The following is a 24,820-nucleotide window of genomic DNA, read 5'->3' on the forward strand; positions in this document are numbered from 1 at the left end:
CGCCTTGTGACATGTCTTCAAACCAGAGATGACACAAATGTGCAATTATTTGACATTTGAATTCACGTTATCTATGATTCAATTCATTCGCGAGGTGTGATGTGAGTAGTGCGATTACTCAAAAAAACCTAAAATATATTGCAATGAGGTAGCAGCGGTTACTTAAAAACAACGAAACAACATCTGAGTAATATGCCTTAACTTTTTTGTGTTATAAATCTTTATAATAGTTTTCGCGGGAATGCCGAACATTAATAATGCCACCGTCGCCAATGGTAAGTCTCGCACACTTGATTAAATATCGTGTGACTCATTTAAAACATAATAAAATACTTCAAATGATTTAAAAGAATAACCATTTGTGTCATTATTAATAATTGTGTAAAAGTAACCGATGAAAACTGGTATTTTAATTAGTTGGAAGTAGAAATTTGCCAAGGGAAACTGTCTCATAATATCAGCGGGTTTTTGCTTAGTTTAGGAAAATTGCTCGATCTATATGATAGTCTAGGGTCAAGGTTTAACATATATTTTCACAACATGACTGAAAACAGGAGATGTATAACCACACCAGTGTTTTCCATTGAACTTCTATTGAATTTAGTAGAAACTAATAGTGCTGGTATTTTGTAGCATGTCTTGATCTACGTGTACTTAACTATTTTTTTAATTATTAACCTCCAGATACGAGTTACCTAAACAACCATAAAGATTGACATAAATGCAAATATTAAAATGCATTGTTACTGCTGAATGTGCTATTTAATATAGAACCTCTGTGTTTAGGTACTTTGTTTAAATCAAAATTAAAATTGTACATTTTATATAAATAACTTACTGCATTGTTCATAATATCCAGTTATAAGGTATTTGTAAATTGCTATTTTGTTATTTATTTATGAATATATATATCAAATTTTAAGCTGTCTTATAAGTCCTTTGTGATAGATTCTTTCAAAATATTGTGAAACACTTACTTCAGAATTCATACATTGAAATGGTTTTTCAGTTTTTTAATACTTTGCTTGTGTATCATTGTACCTTAGTATTATTGACTCTTTTTAATTGGGTCTAGTACCTATAATAAAGTGCAGTGCTCATGCTTCTGATTGGTCACTCCAAAACAAGAAGAAGCAGAGATCAGAAAAATCAGATAGTTTAGTATCAAATAATAACAGCCTAGACGTAGAAGGTTAAAGATATTTCTTATTATTATTTTGTTGGGTTTTGTGTTCATGTCATTAAAAGTTATAGGTAAGTACTTTGTTGTACTTCTTTAAAATGTAATATCACACAACTTATAGGTTACACTTACTTTGACTCAGAAAAAATCTTAGATTCAATCTAACTTAAAATATTTAATGAAATGTTGACCAGTTTTTCACAGAACAAGTACCTATGTTTTCATTTTATGTTCCATTTAATCATCAATAGTATATAATTATGTGTATAACTTTATTACCATTTTATTAATCAGTAACAATTTTATGTTGTATTGTTTACCAGCACATGTTATTTATTATTTTTGCCATAATTGTTTTATTGTCATCTAAATTGAATGCTTTGCCGGGGATACTGTTGGACTAAAAATAAGCACATAGTATTCTGTACCTATCCATTGTCATATTTTCATATGTAATCAAATAAGGGGATAAAACTTAATAGATCTGAGAAGAGGTTAGTTAATTTTCATGAAATTCATTGACCAAGACAAATTTTCTGCTATGTGTTTATTTTTAATAGTGAGGTGATTGCACTGTGTGTTTGCACTTTAATAATATATTATTTGTCTATGTTTGTCTTATATTTGTAGTGTGATTGTCATAATGGTTACCGATATATCATCCATACTAATTCAAAAAAGGTAAAAAATGAGATTTTTATAAATACATACCACTCATCAGTAAAGTAATCTACACCTCTAACAGCCATTAATAATGTCATCCCATCCACTTGCTCTTTTCTCAAACTTTTTGTAGTAGTGGTGTAATTTTGACTATACATATAAAATTACTTGTTTATAATATTTACCATTGTAATAGATATCTTACATGTAAAAATGAAAGACCAACTTTGTTGCTAAGCATAAAACTTAAGAACAGCTTAATCAATTTGATTTATTAGTTTTCATAAAATTAACTGGGAAAGGTTATTATGTAGAGACAAAAAAAATGAAAAGAAAATTCTGCATGGGTTAGCTATTTGTCAAAACAAAACCTTAAGCTTTGCTTAAATTTGTTTTTTAAGGCAATAATGAGGACCTAGTCATTAACCAGCTTCATTCATTTTTTTTTATGTTGCACCCTCACATTGTTGCTTGTTAGACATTGATTCCTTAAAATTATGATGTTAAAAATCCAGACAGTCATCGTTTTGGTATCAGAACAATTGTCCAAGAGAAATTCTAACTTTCCTTCACAAGTAAAAATAAGTGTACAATATTTAATTTCAACATTTTCCTTGTATTCTTGCACAGTAGCATAGTAAAAATTGCACTCAAAATATACTCCGAGAAATACCAACAGTATTAGTATTCAGCACCCATGGTCATGCAATCATGCTTTGCTTCTCCATACCAACTGCAGAAACTTGGGGGAATTACTTACAATTTTAGCTAGTACATAATTGAAAAGTTTAGGCTTATTTTCCTTATAAAACAGCATAATTATTCATTTATGTATTTTTCTTATGATGAATAAGGCTTCCTTTCGCTAGTTGATATGCTAGTCGTTATACAAAAGGTTTGTTCGAGACGCTTCTATGGGCCCTTCCACATTTGATTAGGTACTGCAATATGTAACTCCAGAGTTTAATTGGACAATAAAGCCAATAAATCAACAAGTAGTCCAATCGTCTTTAAATAGACAGTGGACATCATTTAACGAGTTTGACTTTTGTCATCTTTCATCCCATAGTGACTAAATATTTTGGTAGAAAATATAATAGGATACTGATGTTATTGCGTACGTATGATGCAAACACGGTGCCACCACCCACAGCCAACAGATATCCCCGGTAAGGTATGCAGACCGTTTGTTTTATGTTACAGACGAATACGAAGTTATCGGCGAAACACAATGGCAGGTACTGGAAAACAGCGGCGACGAGCAAACCATCAAAATATACGGCTTCAAATATTCAAAATTACGCGCTACTTTATTTCACACCGTATGCATATTACTATGTGGGTTACCCTATTTTGTGTTAGCTTATTATCCGTCATACAACAGGTTCAAATACACAAAATGCAGTTTGAAAACGGCTGATGAAATTTGCGGTAAGTTTAAATAAAACCACGCCATATAAATTCACGATAATTGGCAATTTTCTACAATTTGTTTTTAATTTTTAGTAACTGACGCTGAGGGGCTATTTAAGACAGAAAAGGTCCATGAAATTGATTTAAATCTATCAAATCACCGAGATAACAAATTGCGATATTTTATTTACCAACACAGCCGTTTTATTTGGCTTAACGACCAAGGAGCTTTTATCAACGTACTTGCACTAAATGAAAAACTGACCATCGGCCTGCTCATGGAAAATATGTCTGGTATCAACAAACGTCAGCAAAATGAATTGTAAGTAACCGTGGAAAGAGCCTAGTTATAAATGATTTTATTAGGATTAATTACCACACCTTGGCAATTAGTTAATAATAAAACTTTGCGTAAGCAATGATTTTCCTTGGATTCTATTTTAGTATTGGTTGCTATTTTTGTAATGTGATATTAATACTTATGCCTTAACTAAAATACGAGTAGCGACACTGTTCCCGTTACGACATGAGCATGTACGTAATAATTCATGTCATCTATGAATGTACATATGTATCTCTATAGACTTGTATGTAAGAGTTATTTTAACCTCGGAGTGTAATTTCAGGATCAAACTGTATGGAACCAATTCAGTTGAAGTGGAAGTTAAAAGTTATTGGACCCTATTCGTGAACGAAGTCTTCAATCCTTTCTATTTGTTTCAAGTCTTCTCTATTATACTTTGGTCATTGGACGAATACTATCAGTATGCTACTTGCGTTTTCCTCTTGTCAACTGGGACGTGTATGCTGGCGTTATATCAAACAAAACAGGTATAATATTATTTCAGACACTTAAATATATTGCTGTACTTGTAAGAGTAAAGTGCCTAGTGCATTCATATTAATATTCACGACTCTCGTCCATGTTTTTCTGTATAATACTTGTAAAGTAGTTTTCACGAAGGGGAACATGTGAATTGGACGACGATCCACCAAAACGTAACGACTCAATTCGTGAATAATAGGTACACCAAAGTGCTCAATCATGCACCCCTTTTCGATCTCTCGGTCCACCGAATCTGGTGCAGCGTGTAGGTGCAATAAAGTTCACACCCCGATTGCGATTGTAATTCTATATGTAATCGGATACAACTTAGCCTGTTAAATGTAATTAGGTACGAATAGTTCTATAATGCATTGCTATCGTTGTTAATAGTAAGCAGTTAACAAATAGCCATCATTACCTGGCAATTAAGATGCACTACTATCACATATTAATCCATGACAAATGAGCAATAATTATGTGCATTCTTCCGGGAACATTTTCCCACGAATCAATATACTCTAAGAAATCGATCTCTCGAAATTTCCGAATTTGATTATTCACACAAATATATCAGTTATTTAGCAGCACCTAATGGAGAGTGCAATCTCTAACTATTGATAATATCTGAACAGATGAGCAAGAACCTTCACAAGATGGCTGGCTCTACGAGTTCGTTCACCGTGACCGTCCTGCGTCCGACACGCATGGGCCGTGAGGAGTGCGTAGTGAATGCGAGCCGACTTGTACCCGGCGATGTGCTGGTCTTACCTCCAGACGGCTGCATTATGCCCTGCGACGCTATGCTACTTACCGGCACATGCATTGTCAACGAAAGCATGCTCACAGGTAATTTTAATACTTTTGTAATTATCATTTACTTTTTAATTTAAGAATTAGTAAGTGGTTGAGGCTGCATTAACTGTTTTATTACCTTCCGTGCGTTATTTAACTATAGTTCAACAGTAACGCGGCTTCTGGAGGTATACAAAATTCATAATCTAAAACCTCACATTATTTTTGAAACAGACTGAATTATTTATTACTATCTAGATGAATCTTGCATGCTAGTCCTTTGCTTAGTTGTCGGGCTATATCAATCAATGAGCAAGCGTAGCTTAACTTGACGCAATTTCTATTCGATTTAAGCTACATGCCATTTCATTGAATAGATTATATATATTTTGTGTGTAATACATCAGCAATAAAGAATAAATTTGACATTGATTGAAAGTATGCGGTGTCGGTCAAATTGCGATATATTATTAATCATTTCAATCAGATGTTTTATTGAGGGTTAGTGCCGACATACACATTGCATTGTTGTCTGAAATTAATGTTCCATAGCCACTTGCTTATCGGAATCGATATTTATTATGAAGAGGTTTATTATGAAAGTAGCCAGACTTTTGCATCGAAAATTTATACGGCTCTGTTAAATTTCACTGATTTAAGTAATTTGGTGATTATTTACCTAATCGTGTGAAAAACTTAATATGTTACCTGAGAGTTTGTACGCGGATTACTTTTACGATCATAATGCCACATTGTATGGAAGTTGCGTGCGACCGTATCGAAGCAAAACATGTAACACATTTGATTGTTGGTTTAGTTTTACTCCAAACATGATAGGTATTTATATTCAACTAACTTCGTCCGCGTAAGTATATTGACCAGGATAAAAGTATTCTATGTGTTAATCTAGGCTATAAATTATATTTAGACTAAATATCATGAAAATCTGTTGAGTAGTTTTTGCGTGAAAGAGTAACAGATATACTTACATACTTTATCTTTCGTCTTTATAATGTTCCTATAGATTAAAGAGCTGTCGGCTATTCGTGTATTGAAATATGGTTTGACATAATTTTAGGAGTAATAATAACACATTTAACCCTTTTCAGGTGAAAGTGTTCCTGTAATGAAAGGTCCCCCATGTGTATCACCTGAAATATACTCGACAGAAAATCACAAGAGGCATACAATTTTCGCTGGTACTCATGTCATTCAAACGCGATTTTATGGTAACAATCAGGTAAGACTATTAGACATTTACTTTGAAATTTACTTTATTTCATGAAAAGTACAGTGTTCCGTAAACATTGGTATAACACGCGAGTATTATTTCCCATTTCTTTTAATTTGGGTAAATCCCATACACGTTTTGTACTGTTTCCAAGCAGGTTGTTGTTAAGAAATGCCTATTTATTACTATTGAATAAAACATGAGATTGTTTATATTACAGGTCCTGGCCAAAGTTGTACGTACCGGTTTTTACACATCAAAGGGAGAACTGATAAAAAGTATATTATTTCCTAAGCAATTTGACTTTCAATTTTACAAGGATGCTGTTAAATTCGTCATATTCATGTTCTGCATTGCCGCTATTGGAATGGGTTATTCTATCTGGCTTTATGTTTTGAGAGGAGTAAGTTTCTTTACCTACCTTATTAATAGAACTACATTTTAATGTTTTCATTATGCAATTTAAAGCTTTAACTTTTCTACAATTCTAAATTATTTTTATTATTTCAGAGTCTGGCGACCACAATAGTCCTCCGCACATTAGATATTATAACTATAGTAGTACCCCCGGCCCTGCCTGCCGCTATGACCGCTGGTATAGTGTACAGTCAGCGGCGATTGCGTAGAAACAAAATTTTCTGTGTGTCGCCCCCCAGAATCATCATATGCGGGAAGTTACAAGTTATGTGCTTTGATAAGGTAAATATTTCCATTACATTCTTCCGCTCTGTGTAACACAAGAATGTTCTTTTTATTCGATTTTAAGATTCACTATGTGTACCAAAGATTATAGAGATAGGTAGGTAAGATAAGATAAATATTTTTGTCTCTACAAATATAATTCGTCACAGCCTTATTGACACGTAAAGTCATTTGTTTTGGATGAACAATAACGTCATAATGATTCTCTTTACGATAACGTGACGTAACGTTAAGAACTTAAAATACTCTCAAAATAACAGACAATAATTTTACCATAAAAATATAAATTACTTACTCTAAAACAAAAACAGTATCATTTGTATACTTCTAAACTCTTATTCAGTTCCTTATGATTAGCTACATTTGTACGTTCGTCTCTTTCAGACGGGAACGTTAACTGAAGATGGGTTAGACTTCTATGCTGTGATACCTTCACGCTCTGGAGAGAAGTTCGGAGAGCGTGTAGTGGAAGTCGGCGCATTACCAGCCGCCAGTCCGCTCGTACAAGCCCTTGCTTCGTGCCATTCACTCACTAGTATACAGGGACAATTGAAAGGCGATCCACTTGATCTGAAAATGTTTGAATTTACTCAATGGGTAAGTTTTCTTTACTTCCTACAACTACAATAATATTTTTTTAATTATCTGCATTCACATGACAAGTTCTAAGAACATATTGTGAAAAAATCTGTGTCAATTTTGTTGCGCAATGTTATGCTTCCGAATGACGCATAATAATAAATATAGAAATGGTTCACACGCGAATACGATAATGATCGCTGTAATTCCAGGTAAGGATACTTTCATCACAAATTCACATTGTAAATGTTTTGATAATTATTTAGAGTTATTCTACTTTCAAGTACGAACGAACTTAAAACATTCCTTACATTCAGACTGTCTGCGTCACGCGTTACAAACAGTTTGCGTCCCCATCACACAATTATCATTACGCCTCAATTGTGATCTCATTCATTCCCATTAAACATTACTCACGGACGCAATGATGTTTACTCAGAATATTCCAAGTGATGTGTTTGATAACAATCATTATCAGATTTGTTTTGATCTGATTAACACAAGGAAATGTATCGAAGACTATATTAAGCTTATCTTGACAGGTATTGGAAGAGCCGGGTCCAGAGAATACGAGATATGATAACTTGACACCAGCTATCGTGAAACCTGCTCCAACTCAAGGCGAGGATCTGCAAAATTTAGATAATTATGACCCATTTACTATGGAAATTCCGTATGAGGTACATATTTCTTTGATGTCACGTAAATGACCTGCGCAACTGTAATATAGATATGACGTATTATCATTTTTCTTTTCTAGATTGGTCTGTTACGGCGCTTCCACTTTTCATCGTCACAGCAATCTATGGGGGTCATAGCTAGAGTACTTGGACAGCCGCAAATGGTTTACTTTGTAAAAGGCGCACCTGAAAAAGTATACCTTTATTTCTAACAATCTGAATTTCTTGCGTCGTCAACTATCTATTCAATTTAAATTTTGTTATTCAGGTCGCAAGTATGTGCAATCCCGAAACTCTTCCAGAAAATTTTAGTTCAGTGCTTAACGAGTATACATCTAACGGTTTCCGCGTGATCGGTCTCGCACATAAGAAGTTGGATCGTAAGATGAAATGGGTCGACGCACAGAGGATCAAGAGAGAGAATCTTGAGTGCGACATGGTTTTCCTAGGCTTTCTAGTCATGCAAAATAGCCTGAAGCCAGAAACGACCCAGGTGATTAAAGAGCTTCATGAAGCTAATATGAGACTGATTATGGTCACAGGTATGTTTAACTCTCTTAAAACTTGTATAACCCTTATAAATTTAACTTTAACAACGGTCTAATACATTGTTTTTTTGTGTATAGGGGATAACATAATGACAGCTATGTCAGTCGCGCGAGGGTGTTTCATGGTGCAGCCGCATCAGAAAATAGTACTTATTACTGTAGGACAACAAAATACCGAGTCGCGACCTCCACTGTGTATGGAAGTAAGTGCTATTTTTTTATATAAGTATGAGTCATTTTATTCTAATATGATTTTTTTAATAATATCAAAACGATTTTTTTACGTTTTTAGGTAGTCGGTGAAGGCTGTCCGCCGAAATTATCGATAGATTCTTATGTGCTTGCACTGGAAGGCAAGACTTGGGCTGTGATACGTACTCATTATCCAGAATTGATGCCGACTATTTTAAGCCGAGGTAGGCAATAAAAGAAATCGTCATACTCGTACTTTAGTAATACTTGAAATAAAACGACAACCTACTCCAAAATTATCTGTACTGCTCTGAGCATAAATGTGTACCTTATTTTGTTAGATGACATTACTTCCAGTTTATAATATTACATGCAGAGTACACCTTTTTTTCTTCATTGCCGTTGGTTTTGTAAACATTTTAAAGTAGAAATACAAACATGTTAATTTGCATTGTGTATATACAGGCATGGTGTTCGGGCGGTTCGGTCCGGACCAGAAGACGCAGCTGGTGACGGCGCTGCAGGGCGAGGAGCTCAACGTGGGCATGTGCGGCGACGGCGCCAACGACTGCGGCGCGCTCAAGGCAGCACATGTCGGGATATCGCTGTCCGAGGCCGACGCATCGGGTGCGTTCCTATATACAATACTATTATTAAATTATCGTTACTCATGAAAAAAAAGCTATAAAAATGCTATACCATATTTTCTCTTTACATCGACTTAAGATTGATTGTACGGAATTCCTTTGACAATCATTACGTTAGCAGTTTTTAATATAAAAGTGTTGAAGACATAACCGCAGTTGTTGAAGATATGTTACGATAATAAAACTTATACGTTTGCGGCGTTAACAAATAGGTCTAGAATTATGCAACAGTATTAGTACTTGATAGTAGTATTTACTAAAGTCCTATGTTTTAATTTCAGTGGCGGCTCCGTTCACTTCTCAAGAACAGAACATTCGTTGCGTAATACTGCTGGCTCTAGAAGGACGCTGCGCTCTCAGTACATCATTCGCTATCTTTAAATACATGGCGCTTTACTCCCTCATTCAGTTCTTCTCAATCCTTATTCTTTATAACGTAAGTATTTTGTGTGTTTTCTTAATTTACTTAGTTTTTTAATATGATATAGTTTAAAATCTACTTTGTCGTGGTTATCATTGAATTTGTAAGATACAAGCAAGTAAATATTTGCATACACCTTTTTTCAACGTCAACACTTCAACAGTCAACAACAAAAATATAAACAATGGTTCACCATTATAAACAATGTGGTTGCAGTTCTACTCGATCCTGGGCAACAACCAGTTCCTGTACATCGACCTAGTGCTGACGACGCTGCTGGCGCTGTCGCTGGGCCGCGCGGCGCCGGGCCCGCTGCTCACGCGCCAGTCGCCGCCCGTGTCGCTCGTGGCGCTGGCCAGCATCCTGCCGCTCGTCATGCAGGTGTCGCTCGTGCTGCTCATGCAGGTGGCGCCCATCTACCTGCTCTACACGCAGCCCTGGTGAGTGACCACCCGCTGCGACCTGCTTCCGACCGAGCCTACTACTTACCTACTGTGAATGTGAATGAACTGTTGACATCTACATGGTTTAATTATTTCAGGTTTAAACCAGTGGAAGGTGGCCCTGATGTGGAGCAAGTACTCTGTTGGGAGAACACAGTCATCTTTATAATAAGCTCATTCCAGTACTTGATCATGGCTTGTGTTTATGCAAAAGGGTGGCCCTTCCGTCAACCGTTTTGTGCCAATTGTAAGTATACCCAGATATATCTATGTATTTTTATTGCAATGCAACTACACTTACAAATAATATAAAGATACCGCTTTTTCGAGTGACATTTTGTTAAATTATTTCTTTTGTTTTAGATTACATGGTCATCACTCTGTTGACCCAATCGGTGTTCGTGATCGTTCTTCTGCTGTGTCCGTGGGATTGGCTCGCAGAATACATGGAAGTCGAAATGATGAAGACCGAGGACACCGAGCAAACGATGTTCCGCGTATATTTACTGCTCATCCCCATGCTCCACCTCGTTCTGGCTATAGCTATCGAGGTAAGTACACATTCGACGATCGATAGGCTCTCGTTTCTATAAGGCGGGTAAGTCTCGTACCAACGCATCCGAGCGAGTGAACTCGTATACGTGCACGCACGACTATATTCATGGACAAAAGTTTGGTTTTTTTACGTATACACAATATTATTTTTTGTTCGTGTGCAAGTATGTCTTTTGTTCTATATAATTATGGAGTAAATAATAAAGGAATACGTTCCGTGGCAGGCGACGCTGTCGGACACGGAGAAGTTCTCGTGGCTGGCGCGCGCCGTGCGGCGGCGCTGCGGACACAAGCCGGACGCCGCGGGCGACGCCGCCTGCCCGCTGTGGCCGCCCAAGGACGACGCGCTGCTGTGCTGACACCCCCCGCGCCTCTCACCGCCCCCGCCTCCCCCGCCGTCTGCGCGCCACACACGAGCGGTACGCACCCGCACGACCAAAACCATATTTTATCTTCCACGTTTTCACACTTTTGCCCTGTTTCTCTCCTAACGAATTTTAATAACGATTTGAGGGTCCGTATTACTGGTTTATGAGTAAAATGGCATCGATGGTCGAGTGCGATTTCACGATGTAAGGTAAATATCTAGCTCGCTAACGTTGAGGTGATCCCGCATTCTAGGCCGAGACGTTACGGTGGTCGGTCGATGTGCGTGCGTCGCTTACTCCCGTTCGTGTCCCGAACGCTACCGCTATAGTTACCCTTATTAGTAGAGTTAGTGTAATGTCAGGCTCGTTCCTGCCGCCTATTTTGTTACAAAATTTATATATTTATTTTTAGTGATCCCGGCGGCGGGCCTTAGGGCTGTTACTTAATTTTTAGGACCATAGTTAGTGATTAAAACTGTGCGGTTTTATTGGAGCGGCAGAGTTCTTTGTTTCGGCTCGGCCCTCTGAAGGTTGATTTTGTATTGCACGTAATGAACTTACACAGCCAAAACTTAACGTAACTGTATTTTATGAGTACTTAAATGTGATTGCGGCATTATACTTTTGCTGATTCGTAAAAAATGTCGATAGCTTTCGTGCAATCGTTTCAACCCCGCTATTGTCTTCGAGTCTGTGTAATATTGTCGCTCTAACGTCGATAATACACCCGACTTCTGCTGTGATAAAGGAATTCTCGGATATGTACTTCCGATGCTGAATATCTTAAACGTGTCTTTAGTGATAGTGGCGTAAATACGACAATGAACTTTAAATATGTTATTATATTATAAATAATGGTATGATACGATGGTTACTCCAACACAACATTCGAAACAGCAAGAACCAGAATTTAATTAAGCATCTCATTGCATCTCTATGTCTTTAGAGTTCTAAGATCTTACGCCACTGCATTAAGCATTTCCGTACTATTTTGTTTTAAAAGTAGTTCTAATACTGATTTCAGTACTCTGTAGGTATTTATTGTTGTAGTAAAAGTTATCAAAATGAATTTATCTTATTACGTTTATAACTTATTTATAAAAATCTGTACAGATGTTTCTTATGAAATAGAATCATGTCAACTTTTGTGGTATTATTTTATGTATATTGAAATATATTTAAAGAGTACTTATTTACACCTTGAGAATACAAAACTTGTCTGTCAAGGATGTTAGAAAAATGCAATTTGAATACTATTTGAAAAACGGAGTCATCTCTGATTATCAATCTTCTCCATTATTTAACTCATAAAAGTAGGAGGTATTCAATGCCAGGAGTGCCAAATGAATCTTGACAGACTAATACGCTGTACAAAAAATGATTATACTAACGGCATTTTCCATTTTTGAGTTGTTTAATAGTTATTTATCTACATTATTATTACATCGTAACAAATCTAACGTTTATCATTGCAATATTTGTCAAATGTTGAGAACTCAAATATATTTCGTATCTTTTGAAATAATATTTTTCTCGTATGGTAGTGAAGAGAGATGTCACAAAATATTACGATCATAATTCTATGAAAATAACGTAAGGTGGTTACTGAACAGTAACCTATCTTCGTGTGTAATATTTTCACCGATAAATCAATTTATTAGTAAATGTTAGTAGTCTCCTTAAATTAAATGTTAGGTAAAATAGTTATGTAAGTTGAAACCTACTTAATTAAATTGTAAATATAGATACAATTATTTAATGAAATGACGTATACCGATACGGCGTACGTTTTACTTTAAGAATAGATGAAAGTTTGTGATTTAGCATTTCACCACTAGTTATTTTTGTTGCAGTACTTATATTACTTAAAATAATGATTTATTAGGTAACAAACAATTCAAACTTAACATATCGTTATAAAATCTTACCTACTAAACGGGTATAAAAATAAAACAATTGTACCAATTTGCTGTATTGTATTATTATCGTAAAAACATTAATATGTGCGGAAACAGTGGGAAAGAATTTTAAAAAGATTAACGTGATAAATATTGTATTAATCTACTTAATTTGCAATTGATATACTTAAGTGAAATGTTACTTAACATAATAAACATGGATTGCGTAAATATATCTAGAATTAAAATGTTTAAAAATCTTAACATGTACGTATTTGACTTAAACATTATACCCTATTTGTGCGAAAGATTGACACAATTGTTATGAATTAAAGGCCAAATTCCTGTTGTGCCAGACCGGCTCTAGTAGCTTGTAATCTTCCCCACGAGCACAACTTTGCCCAAATGGTTGACAAACCTCTACCACTCTTAAAAGGTAAAAATAACTTCGAGAACAGGCCATTTAAATTCTCCCCCGTATTTCTTGTAGATTGCGTAAGTAATTTATAATTATTATAAGTAACATAGTGTTTTATCTTAAACCACTTTCGAATATTGTGTCTAATACTGATACTGCGATAAGAATACAATCAGCATTTCGAATTCTCGTTGTTCAGAAACTATACAAGAGTATTATAATAAATATTCAGTGGGCTAGTAGTAGAAAGTAGGTAATAAATTGCAAAGTAATTGTTTTATGCAATATTAGTTAATATTTATTATGTTTTATTAGTCGGAACACTTCATTCCTAATTATTTAGTAGTTAGTTGTTTGGTGCTGCGTATGATTTAGTCCCTTTGATTCTTAGCTAACAAATTGTAATAATATGTATAGAATACACACAGTTCACAAGAAATGTTTTGGAATTTATATTTTTTTGTAAACTTGTTATTTATTGAACTGCATTATTGTGGTCGGTTTTTAGACTTTACTGTATGTATGTTTATATTTCTCGAATTTTGGAACTTGTTGACTGTTTTTGTGTCCAATTGTCACGATAATGTAGTTCGATATGAATTTACTAATTGCGACATTAGAATGAATGTGACCAAAAAATATTGTAATAAACATTAAATTAAGAAATTATTTTAATTCATCCCAAGAATGCCTTTGCTGAATCTTAATATTGTTTCAAATAGCGACTACATCTCTTATGTAGATTTAGTCCACATAAATCAACAATCAAATAAGTACATTAAACATATTGTAAGTATGTATTTTCCATTGAAAATAAGTACCTAATCATGGTAAGTAGGTAGGATATGCTGGAGGGGGAGAGTATTCTGGTGGCGGTGGTTCGTTCTTCGAGCGCACCATTATAGGACGAGCACTGCGTGGCATTGGAGGCTGTTTCCACCTACGAAAATAATAACATTGTAAATGAATAGCATAGTGATTAATGTAGTCACCACGCTATAATTGCAAGTGGAATTCGATACCCACACGAAACAAATATTTACGGGAGTGGTTGCAGCTTTAGTTGTCTGCTGTGTAATTTGAAAAATTACCATTAGACTATAAAAACATGCGGCGGAAATGTCATTATAAATGTATAAAACTGAGCTGAACTACATCGGCTGTACTAAACATAATATACCAAGGCACGAGGCTGAGGTCATGAGGAGGTTTAGGTTTGGCCAGTCTCTCGGCGCGTTCTTGTCGCAGTATATCGGCGTCTCGTGCAGCGGCGCACCATGCCCGCAGTGTGAAATAGTACAGCAACTCCACACCCGACAGAAGAGAAAAACCTAAGAAAAGGCCCGCTATGCCGCCGAAAGACACTGGAACAGTCATATGAGTAGAATAAGCTAAATATTAAGGACAACACGATCCTGCTGATAAAGTTAAACATTATTGTTTGAGGTATCGTAGGATTTCAACATCTATACTATAATATTATAAAGCTGAAGAGTTTGTTTGTTTGTTTGTTTGTTTGTTTGTTTGTTTGTTTGAACGCGCTAATCTCAGAAACTACTGGTCCGATTTGAAAAATTCTTTCAGTGTTAGATAGCCCATTTATCGAGGAAGGTTATAGGCTATATATCATCACGCTACGATCAGTAGGAGCAGAGTACCAGTAAAAAATGTTACAAAAACGGGGAAAAATTTGACCGATTCCCTCTTAAATGACGCAAGCGAAGTTGCGCGGGTCAGCTAGTAGAAATATAAACGATATATCAATATCTTAATTTTAAGTTCGACCAGGGTCAGCAAAGTCAATCTAGGTCATTACAACATCCATCCATTAATGAGTATAGGAAAACCACAGTATTTTTGTTAGTATAAATGAGACGTCATGTGAAATTCCACAAGGATGATCACAGTGACTCACCAAGCAAGTCGACCCAACCGAACAGCACTTCGCGCTTGTAACGCACCATCGGCCACGAAACGAACTCCGTTTCTAACAGCGTGTTATCATTGCTTCGTGGCGAACTAAAAATAAAAACATTTATGTAGGTAGAGCCCTCAATAGCCAAGCGAGCGTATCGATGATTCAGTTCATTTATACTTAAGGTAGATCCCAGTGCGTTTTAGTAAAATGTCATTTCATCTTAAGAAAATAGTCAACCAGTCAGGAATTAAGAATTACCCTTGTGCCGCGGGGACTTTAACAAACACACTAACAACGGACACAAAGTATAACCAGACCCGAAACAATTATTTGTGGAACGCACAAATAATAATTGTTCTGTGTGGGAATCGAACCCCGAACGACCTCGCGACGCAATGGTAGCGGTGCGGCGGCGGCGTGGCGATTCAAACCACTGCGCCACGGAGGCAGTAAATTAAATACTTTGAATTTCTTTATCAAATCAGCAACATAGTTTTTAGATTTACTCTACGTGTCTACTTAGTATGTCAGACGGAGATAGACCTATGTTACGGACGTCACGGTATTTAGATCAGTGTTGTAAGAAATTCTTTCAGCATAGCTGAATATTCTCTTGTCAGTTTGTTAGGCACACAAAATTATGCACGGTATCTAATAGACAACTTACTCAACATCGGTAAGTTTCTCCACTTCGTAGACGGTATGAGAGCAGCCAAGTTCACAAGTGCAGCGAGTTACGTCTGTTATAGCGGCAGCATGTTCCGCTATACAGCTCAACTCACGAAGAGTGCATTGCTTGTAACCTTCTGTAAAAACAACGAATATAATTAAAATGTTTCTGTATCTACTATCTACTAAGTAGTCTATGTTACTGGAATATAAACTCCATAGTACCTACTTAGTGGCTAACTAATATTTCTTATGTTTATTAGTTAGGCACTTATTATATATTTAGTATTTAGATACTGATTAATTATTTATAGCCTACTGCAAAGTAGCTTAGTCCTTAGTTCAGTATACGTGATAGATAGGCAAGTAGGTAACTAGATTGACTACAAAGGTTTAATTACTTACTTAGAGGCGGATAGAAGTGAGGCACACATTTGCAGAAAGCTCGACTCCTCTGCATACGACATTGCCTCATACAAGCAGAATATGTGTAAATGTTTGAGGTCTCTAAATGCTGTTCGTCAGCAAATATACAGCGCCGTTGACGAATAGACAACTGGCGTGCATCTTCAGTGGTATAAGTATGCTTCACAGAGAAAGACACCTTCTCCACTCGACGATCCCAAGCGTGTTGAGCGCTTTGCTCCAACCCTGCCATTTCTTCGGTGGAATGAATGTATATCTGTTAATAGTAAAGGTTTCTTTTTTATTAAGGTACGGCTTACACAATGCGTGTTTTCGTTTATTTAATCGCAAATAGTTTCGGCTCTACTTACGTTAAATGTTGTATTTTTGCGGTCTGAATTGAACATGAATGACCACTTTGCGTCCGTTTCATGGATAAACGCCTCTGTAAATTGTTCTGTTTGGGCCTGTGATTGCCTAAAATGTAATAATTTAATTATGATATATTTAAATAATGGCATGTTCATATCCTAATAGCAAATGGCCTACTTACCACGGCCAAATCTTCTCTGCGTGTTTAGAATTAAAAGCGTAACAAAATCCCATCTCAGTAAACACTGGCATCAGCATGTCGCAACATTCTTCAGAATCTCCTTTCCATTCGCAATCATAAAACAAAGAATCACAATGTCGCACTATCTGGAAAATTACAAATGTTTATACCTAGAAAGTAAGTATAATAGGTACCTACCTATTATTGGTAAGTATTTCGTTTCGTTTTCGATTATATAGCTAAGATGTTTACCTGAAATACAGCGTCTTTTGGATCTTTAGCAGGCTTGGGTTCATCTTCGTCGTTACTGCCAACAAGAGCAGGATCTGACAGAAATTCTTTAGCTCGTTCGTCTGCGATAGAGCGATAGCTGAGTGTGGCAAGCCATCGCAACATTTCATCAGCTTTGTCTGGTACTTCAGATCCCCAAACACTAGAAATTAAGGTAACTAGTATGTCCATGGAACATGTGTAGCCATAAGTATCTAATTATACATTACATATCGTAAAGTTTTCCATGTTAGCTAATCTAAGTATGAGTCATCGGTTAATAGTGAGGTAGGTTATCACATGTACCAAAAGCATTTATTTTTATTGTAATTTCACACGAACACATGGTCCAACAAATATTGAATTACAAAGGTTTTTCTAATGTGGACAAAGAAGCAAGATGCAAAACATTTTTGTCGTAGGTTTTTTATAAGAACATTTCCTACCTTTCAATGTAACTTTGTAGTAACTCCTCATCGACTGGATTAACGTCGCATATCGTAACTGCTGGAAATGGCACATCCCAGTTGTGAAAATCCGTGTCAAGACCTAGGGTACAATGACAAGCATAGTTAATTGACCTCATGTAATGCAAAGGTAAGTACATCCCACTGGGAATGCATCAAAATAAATTCATCAAATAAATTCGACTTCTGAGTAAAAAACCTCGTTAAGTTAGTCTAGCTATGTGAAGCTAATTCAGTCCATAAAATCTATGTTAGCTTCATACTTATGCATGGAGCTTACATAGATAGTTTACTCACCCGTTATAGTAGGATTTGTCTGAAACTTCTCCCATAAACTAACAATTATAATACACGTTGTAACTGCACCAACGGCTGTGAAACTAAACCACATGAATCTGAAAACAGATCCAGATAAATAATCCTACAAAAACATCAAAGTCATATTTTTGGTACCGGCGAACGATGTTTATTATTGCACGTATCAACCCTGGTGGCATTGTTGCATTTTAGATGCTGAGAGCTACAACTTTAAGCAGTGGCCCAATTTGCATTATCTTTAAAAAACGACGGAACATATCGATAGAATCAGAAAATTAACGACCCCAATACTAAAAACTACGGTGTGTGCGCAGCATGACGTGCGGAATAATAATCCTAAGCAGCTAGATTAATGGACTCCTTAACTTACTTTTCGCAAAACGGTCTATCCTTTTCGGCAATGTATCGTACTCCATGCAAAGTTGAATTGTTGAAAAATTCAGTTGTTTGATGACGAAGGCTCGCTGCCAGCAACGAGCAACCACTAACATCTGAAGGTGGCCGGTCCTTTTTAGAGCCTGAATATCCATTCTTGAATTCAGATTCGGGATACACTCTCATGTCATTTACATTTTCATATCAAATGTTTACGTTGTGTTCATTCAAGATCGGCATTGAGCAGACTAAATCACCAAACGTATTGCCAACGATAACATCGAATTTATCGACCACCCGTTGCGTGTTATTCTGATGGACTCTACCTTTACCTACCTACTAACACATTTAAACGCCTGCTATACATAACAATGATGATTAACTTGTAACGTGGTTCCGCCGATTGATATCCTGGCCCAAGGATATAAGAACCTTAGCTGCTTACTATTTCTGTAGAGAAGGTAGTCCTGCTTTTTAATTTACCTAAGTACCAAATGGTTTGCATGTGGATGTCGAGTTGCGAGTATCAAGTTTAGTAGGTTTCAAGGCCACGTTGGGTGTAAAAGTTGATGGATAGATTTTTCTTTCAAGAAATTTTCAATTAACTATTGATAGAAGATAGAAGTTTAGTTTTAGGTAGGTACCTACCTAAAACTAAACTTCTAAGTGTTAGTGAATAAAAAGTGGTGTTCTAACTTCTGCCTTTGTTATGAACGTGTCGAGCGAGCGTGTTTGTGTTGGTAAATTTTATGTATATCTAATTCACTTATGTAGTATATTAGTATTAGTATAATATACCTTATACACTCTCACTTGTCCAATTGTTATAAAAATCCAGGCCACGGCTTTTGAAACTCAGTGATCTACTTTGAATTTTTCAATAAACAATGGCACCACAATTTTTGTCTTTCCAGTAGCACCACAATCCTCAGCAACTAATGAACCCTAAGCAGCATACTATGATAGATCCATTTAAATATTAAAACCTATTAGTTTTACACCTACGGAGTAATTTGTGTCATGAAATCTGATACTTATATAATTTCTGTTATAAAAGCTTACAATGTAGGGACCTATCTATCACAAACATGAATATTGATGTAGGTGTTTAATAGCTTTATCTAATTATTTATTCGAGCACTTAAGCACCCATTATTTCAATTATCTATAGCTAACACAATTTCCATGAACCTAGATAACAAAACAATTAAATAACACGTTTTTTTACCTCACTTCCTCGTGGTTAATCTATATCAATACACAAAATATTCTATTAAAAATCTTAGGCTGTACCTATTCGTTGCACTAAACAAAGGATATAAACTTTTTTAGGTTTTAAATTTTTCTGTGTGTCCATAGATCCATGACTCTACCGGCTTCTATCTATCTTTATTTACTTACAAGTTTGTTTCACATTACCTACAATATATTCCATTTACTCAATAATGTATCTAAGGCAGAACTGTCGTACACATTTTACGAAAAAGAACAATTTAGGCATCAAGACTTCAACCTAGCCTGTCTAGGAACTACATTTTCTACATTTCTTGACCTCAGAACGTTACTGATCTCAGCGATACAGGAATGAACAGTATGGAAAAATCTACTAAGTACACAACAGTGAAACCCCACAACCTTATGGAATAACGGGTACCGGCCAATTCAAAGAGGAAAACTAGTAGGTAAAGTTACAATAAGGAAATTCTCAGTTGTACCTACTCTGTTGTTTAAGTATTAAAGAGTTTACACCAAGTCTAAAGACAGATTTATTCTAAATCGTTTGAAGGCACGTTACACTATGAAGTTAATATGCAGGTGGTGATAGTACAATACCTATTAGTAGTGTCTGTAGATATTGGTTCGAGATATCAAAACAGTTAAAGTCTGGTCTTGTAAAAAGAAAAAGAAGTTACATTTAATTAAATACTTTGTATTATCATAAGAGAAATCTAACATAATTAAGTTGAATGAGCCAATTTTAAAAGGTGGGTACTTGAACGCATTCATAAACCGCTCATGATATTAACTTTCATGGGAGGTTGCTCAGAGGTCTCTTGATCGAATTCAGATAAGAGTGGTTCGATTTGTATGTCAAGATCTTTGATAGCTTCATCGAGTATCTTGATTTTTCCGAGTAACTTCTCTGCTTGCAAATTGTATCCTGGTTCAAGCATCTTACCGCTCGGATTCAATTTGAATAGGTGTTCCGCCTGATTGCCAAATAAAACATTATTCAGTTAATCAATTAAGTTCCCATATACTTAGTAGATTAATTTTATTTAAAGTACATCTCTAGTAGAGAGATAGAGGCTGGTTTCTTCAATCAATTAATGGATAGATAGTAAAATGACAGTAATAATTATGAAAGAGCTTTCATTGCACTAACGACCACAGACAAGAGTTAGGTAGATATTTAAATATCAGGTAAGTAGATTTATTCACAAAAAACTACAACAACAACAAGATAAATGAACTTTATTATTTAATCTCACGGAAAATTAAAAAACATAAAGCCACACGTAAATAAAGAAATAATAACACTAATTACTCCGTTCGTTCAAGTCGAATTAAATAATTTAATAAACAAAAAAGGTTTTATTTAAACCCTTCTCAGATAAAATAAATAAGTAAGACAACCACGCTTTGCCTCGTTTTAACACGGGATAAATAAAATTTGTAGGGTTCAATATATGAAAGTGCTACCGTACTTCATGTCTACAAAGCACTCATATGTCTCAACACTTTAATGTCGTCTGTTTCTGTTTTTGGTTGGGTTTCCTGAGTAATACGTAAACCCGCGTGTAATTCACCAGCAACATTTTTCTTTTTCAGTAATGCTTCAATTTGTAATCTAAACTCTGGTTCAAGCTTCTTAGTGCTAGGATTCAATTTGAATAGGTGATCTACCTGATTAGCAAAAAATGTTCAACTTTTAAAATTTACGCTTACAAAAATAAAACACAACGTTTTAAAAATGAGACTTACTACATATTTACATTGAACATTATGCACCCATAATCAATTCCCTAATGCAAATTGTATAATTATAGGTACGTACCAAGAAATCAATGGGATCTTCTGGACGTAATTTGGCGACTTCTAGTAAAGCAGGAGTCAGTGTTGGGAAAATATGATTTACGAGATAGTTGCGCATGGGCTCGCCTGCAGCCGCTAGCGCTGCTTCTTCTTCCTCGCGGAGAAGAGCATACAGCTCAGTCTATACAGACAAAAATAGAACATGACGTTCCATCTGCATAACCATACCTATACGAGTAGGTACTTACTCATACGTATGTAGGTTGTGATGCGTGGCAAAATTTAATAAAAGTGATATCCCTAATGAAGATTAGGGATATCATTTTTAATTAAATTAACCATCAATACAAATTACCCAGTACTCCATTTTCTCTTCCCGCTCTTCTTTCAATTTGCGTTCAAGTTCTTCCAAAGCCTTGGCTTCTTTAGCTTTCAACGATTTCTTTTCTTCTCGCTCTTTCTTCTCAGCAGCTTCAATGAGTGCTGAGAAAAAATATGTATTCTTTTACACTATCTTTAACAATTTTATTTTACGAATATCGCTATATAGCTATAACTATACGCCTATAAAGAAATCATGTGAATTGTACGTACCAGCGAGCTTGCCATAGCGACATGCGCGCCCCATGCGTAGCGCTACATTTGAGTATGACGTCTTCATTCCATAATCCTGATGATCCTTTACAGTGACAACTAATGGATGTAAGGTACCCGCGGGTATTAAGGCCTAGCTAAGGGAGATTTGTAATAAAATGAAGAATATCCAATATAATCAACCAGTTTTTATAATAATCAGTCATGTACTTATATTACTACCGAGTTTAAACAAAAAATAGCTTCTAAAGCTTAAAACTAAAACATTATAACACTTTTAAAAAAACGCTGTCTTTAGGCCTTATTAAAATAGGGTAAGGTAAAAAGGCCTATACTATAAACTATTCAAAAATCAACTTAAACTAAGTAAATTAGTATTCTTGACATCAATAATCATTAACATAAGGCAATAGAAAGCATAGTAGTCTTAATAAATTAAATAAATTGTCCTTATTCGCATCCATCAGGACATTGAAAATCATCAGTATATTCTGCAGTCAAACCGACACATTCTTCGTGGTACCACTTGAAGCATCGCGAACATTGCCTCATTGCATCATCCATTCTATCTTCTTTGCAGGCATGACCGTACCGATATTTTTTTTTTTTGTGATTTATTTTTGTCAGATCGCCTTCTGACTACAATGCTGGTTTGGGAGGCATCGTGACTGTAAGCACTGAAAACAATAATAAATAAATTGAAAATATAAACTACGTATATACTACCCACTAACAAACATTTTAAAAACACGCTCCTACTTATATAGCAGTTAAAAAAATAGGAGTATAATAAGGCCTATTGTAAAATTTTATAGGCCTTAATATCCGCCAACCACCTATTTACAGAAAAGAATAATAATATAATTTTTATAACTACAAGTCTCTTAAAACGGTAATCTAAGGACAAGCATACGTTAATTAATAAGCGGACAGTCAATACAGGTTTGTAAATATGATATTTTCTAAACAACTTACGTTTTACTGGAGTCAATTTTTATAATTCGTGCTGCTGAACCGCACTTCTGAATGATTTCGATGACATTTCCGGGGGGAGAGGTGCAAGAGTGTGTCCGCCACTTTGCAGCGACTCGTATACGCTCTGAGCTTGTGTGACTGTAATCTTGATCGTCTACTACTGTATTTCGTACGTTTTTTGTTATTTAGGCCTTATTACCCGACAGGCCTTAATACCCGCAGGTACCTTACCTACCAAAGCATTTATTTTTACTGTAATTTCACACGAACACATGATCCAATAAATATTGAATTACAAAGCTTATAAGGCAAGATGCAAAACGTTTTTGTCGTAGGATTTTTATAAGAACATTTCCTACCTCTCAATGTAACTTTGTAGTAACTCCTCATCAACTGGATTAACGTCACATATCGTAACTGCTGGAAATGGCACATCCCAGTTGTGAAAATCCGTGTCAAGACCTAGGGTACAATGACAAGCATAGTTAATTGACCTCATGTCATGCAAAGGTAAGTAGGTACATCGCCACTGGGAATGCATCAAAATAAATTCATCAAATAAATTCGACTTCTGAGTAAAAAACCTCGTTAAGTTAGTCTAGCTATGTGAAGCTAATTCAGCCCATAAAATCTATGTGCCATATTTATGCATGGAGCTTACATAGATAGTTTACTCACCCGTTATAGTAGGATTTGTCTGAAACTTCTCCCATAAACTAACAATTATAATACACGTTGTAACTGCACCAACGGCTGTGAAACTGAACCACATGAATCTGAAAACAGATCCAGATAAATAATCCTGCAAAAACATCAAAGTCATATTTTTGGTACCGGCGAACGATGTTTATTATTGCACGTATCAACCCTGGTGGCATTGTTGCATTTTAGATGCTGAGAGCTACAACTTTAAGCAGTGGCCCAATTTGCATTATCTTTAAAAAACGACGGAACATATCGATAGAATCAGAAAATTAACGACCCCAATACTAAAAACTACGGTGTGTGCGCAGCATGACGTGCGGAATAATAATCCTAAGCAGCTAGATTAATGGACTCCTTAACTTACTTTTCGCAAAACGGTCTATCCTTTTCGGCAATGTATCGTACTCCATGCAAAGTTGAATTGTTGAAAAATTCAGTTGTTTGATGACGAAGGCTCGCTGCCAGCAACGAGCAACCACTAACATCTGAAGGTGGCCGGTCCTTTTTAGAGCCTGAATATCCATTCTTGAATTCAGATTCGGGATACACTCTCATGTCATTTACATTTTCATATCAAATGTTTACGTTGTGTTCATTCAAGATCGGCATTGAGCAGACTAAATCACCAAACGTATTGCCAACGATAACATCGAATTTATCGACCACCCGTTGCGTGTTATTCTGATGGACTCTACCTTTACCTACCTACTAACACATTTAAACGCCTGCTATACATAACAATGATGATTAACTTGTAACGTGGTTCCGCCGATTGATATCCTGGCCCAAGGATATAAGAACCTTAGCTGCTTACTATTTCTGTAGAGAAGGTAGTCCTGCTTTTTAATTTACCTAAGTACCAAATGGTTTGCATGTGGATGTCGAGTTGCGAGTATCAAGTTTAGTAGGTTTCAAGGCCACGTTGGGTGTAAAAGTTGATGGATAGATTTTTCTTTCAAGAAATTTTCAATTAACT

The 24,820-nt window shown here is 35.8% G+C and overlaps 3 protein-coding genes across 5 annotated transcripts; 1 reads left to right on the forward strand and 2 right to left on the reverse strand.

Moving 5' to 3' along the window:
* Positions 1 to 82: 82 nt before the first annotated feature.
* Positions 83 to 14,224, forward strand: LOC142972942 (polyamine-transporting ATPase 13A3-like). Of its 2 annotated transcripts, none has more exons than XM_076114402.1 (20): positions 83 to 275; positions 3,050 to 3,277; positions 3,353 to 3,581; positions 3,886 to 4,090; positions 4,718 to 4,931; positions 5,987 to 6,117; positions 6,329 to 6,511; positions 6,619 to 6,807; positions 7,195 to 7,407; positions 7,932 to 8,069; positions 8,150 to 8,263; positions 8,338 to 8,611; positions 8,696 to 8,820; positions 8,910 to 9,033; positions 9,275 to 9,436; positions 9,738 to 9,892; positions 10,094 to 10,317; positions 10,419 to 10,567; positions 10,684 to 10,871; positions 11,100 to 14,224. In XM_076114402.1, exons 1-20 carry the CDS (start codon positions 242 to 244, stop codon positions 11,232 to 11,234), a joined length of 3,414 nt encoding a protein of 1,137 aa, XP_075970517.1. In that variant the 5' UTR covers positions 83 to 241; the 3' UTR covers positions 11,235 to 14,224. The 2 variants fall into 2 exon arrangements, with proteins under 2 accessions (XP_075970517.1, XP_075970518.1); XM_076114403.1 differs by having other exon boundaries at positions 3,062 to 3,277.
* Positions 14,225 to 14,360: 136 nt separating this feature from the next.
* LOC142972944 (sodium channel protein Nach-like) lies at positions 14,361 to 18,831 on the reverse strand. Of its 2 annotated transcripts, XM_076114405.1 has the most exons (11): positions 18,530 to 18,831; positions 18,139 to 18,236; positions 17,821 to 17,923; positions 17,357 to 17,537; positions 17,105 to 17,250; positions 16,923 to 17,028; positions 16,552 to 16,828; positions 16,145 to 16,283; positions 15,475 to 15,578; positions 14,740 to 14,923; positions 14,361 to 14,499 (listed from the first exon to the last, which is right to left on the reverse strand). In XM_076114405.1, exons 1-11 carry the CDS (start codon positions 18,718 to 18,720, stop codon positions 14,385 to 14,387), a joined length of 1,644 nt encoding a protein of 547 aa, XP_075970520.1. In that variant the 5' UTR covers positions 18,721 to 18,831; the 3' UTR covers positions 14,361 to 14,384. The 2 variants fall into 2 exon arrangements, with proteins under 2 accessions (XP_075970520.1, XP_075970521.1); XM_076114406.1 differs by lacking the exon at positions 18,139 to 18,236.
* A 1,678-nt stretch (positions 18,832 to 20,509) lies between these two features.
* Positions 20,510 to 22,261, reverse strand: LOC142972945 (uncharacterized). The gene is made up of 4 exons (XM_076114407.1): positions 22,165 to 22,261; positions 21,926 to 22,053; positions 21,593 to 21,751; positions 20,510 to 20,744 (listed from the first exon to the last, which is right to left on the reverse strand). Exons 1-4 carry the CDS (start codon positions 22,229 to 22,231, stop codon positions 20,538 to 20,540), a joined length of 561 nt encoding a protein of 186 aa, XP_075970522.1. The 5' UTR covers positions 22,232 to 22,261; the 3' UTR covers positions 20,510 to 20,537.
* Positions 22,262 to 24,820: the final 2,559 nt, after the last annotated feature.

Source organism: Anticarsia gemmatalis, chromosome 5, assembly GCF_050436995.1.
Source record: "Anticarsia gemmatalis isolate Benzon Research Colony breed Stoneville strain chromosome 5, ilAntGemm2 primary, whole genome shotgun sequence".
NCBI classification, from domain to species: domain Eukaryota; kingdom Metazoa; phylum Arthropoda; class Insecta; order Lepidoptera; family Erebidae; genus Anticarsia; species Anticarsia gemmatalis.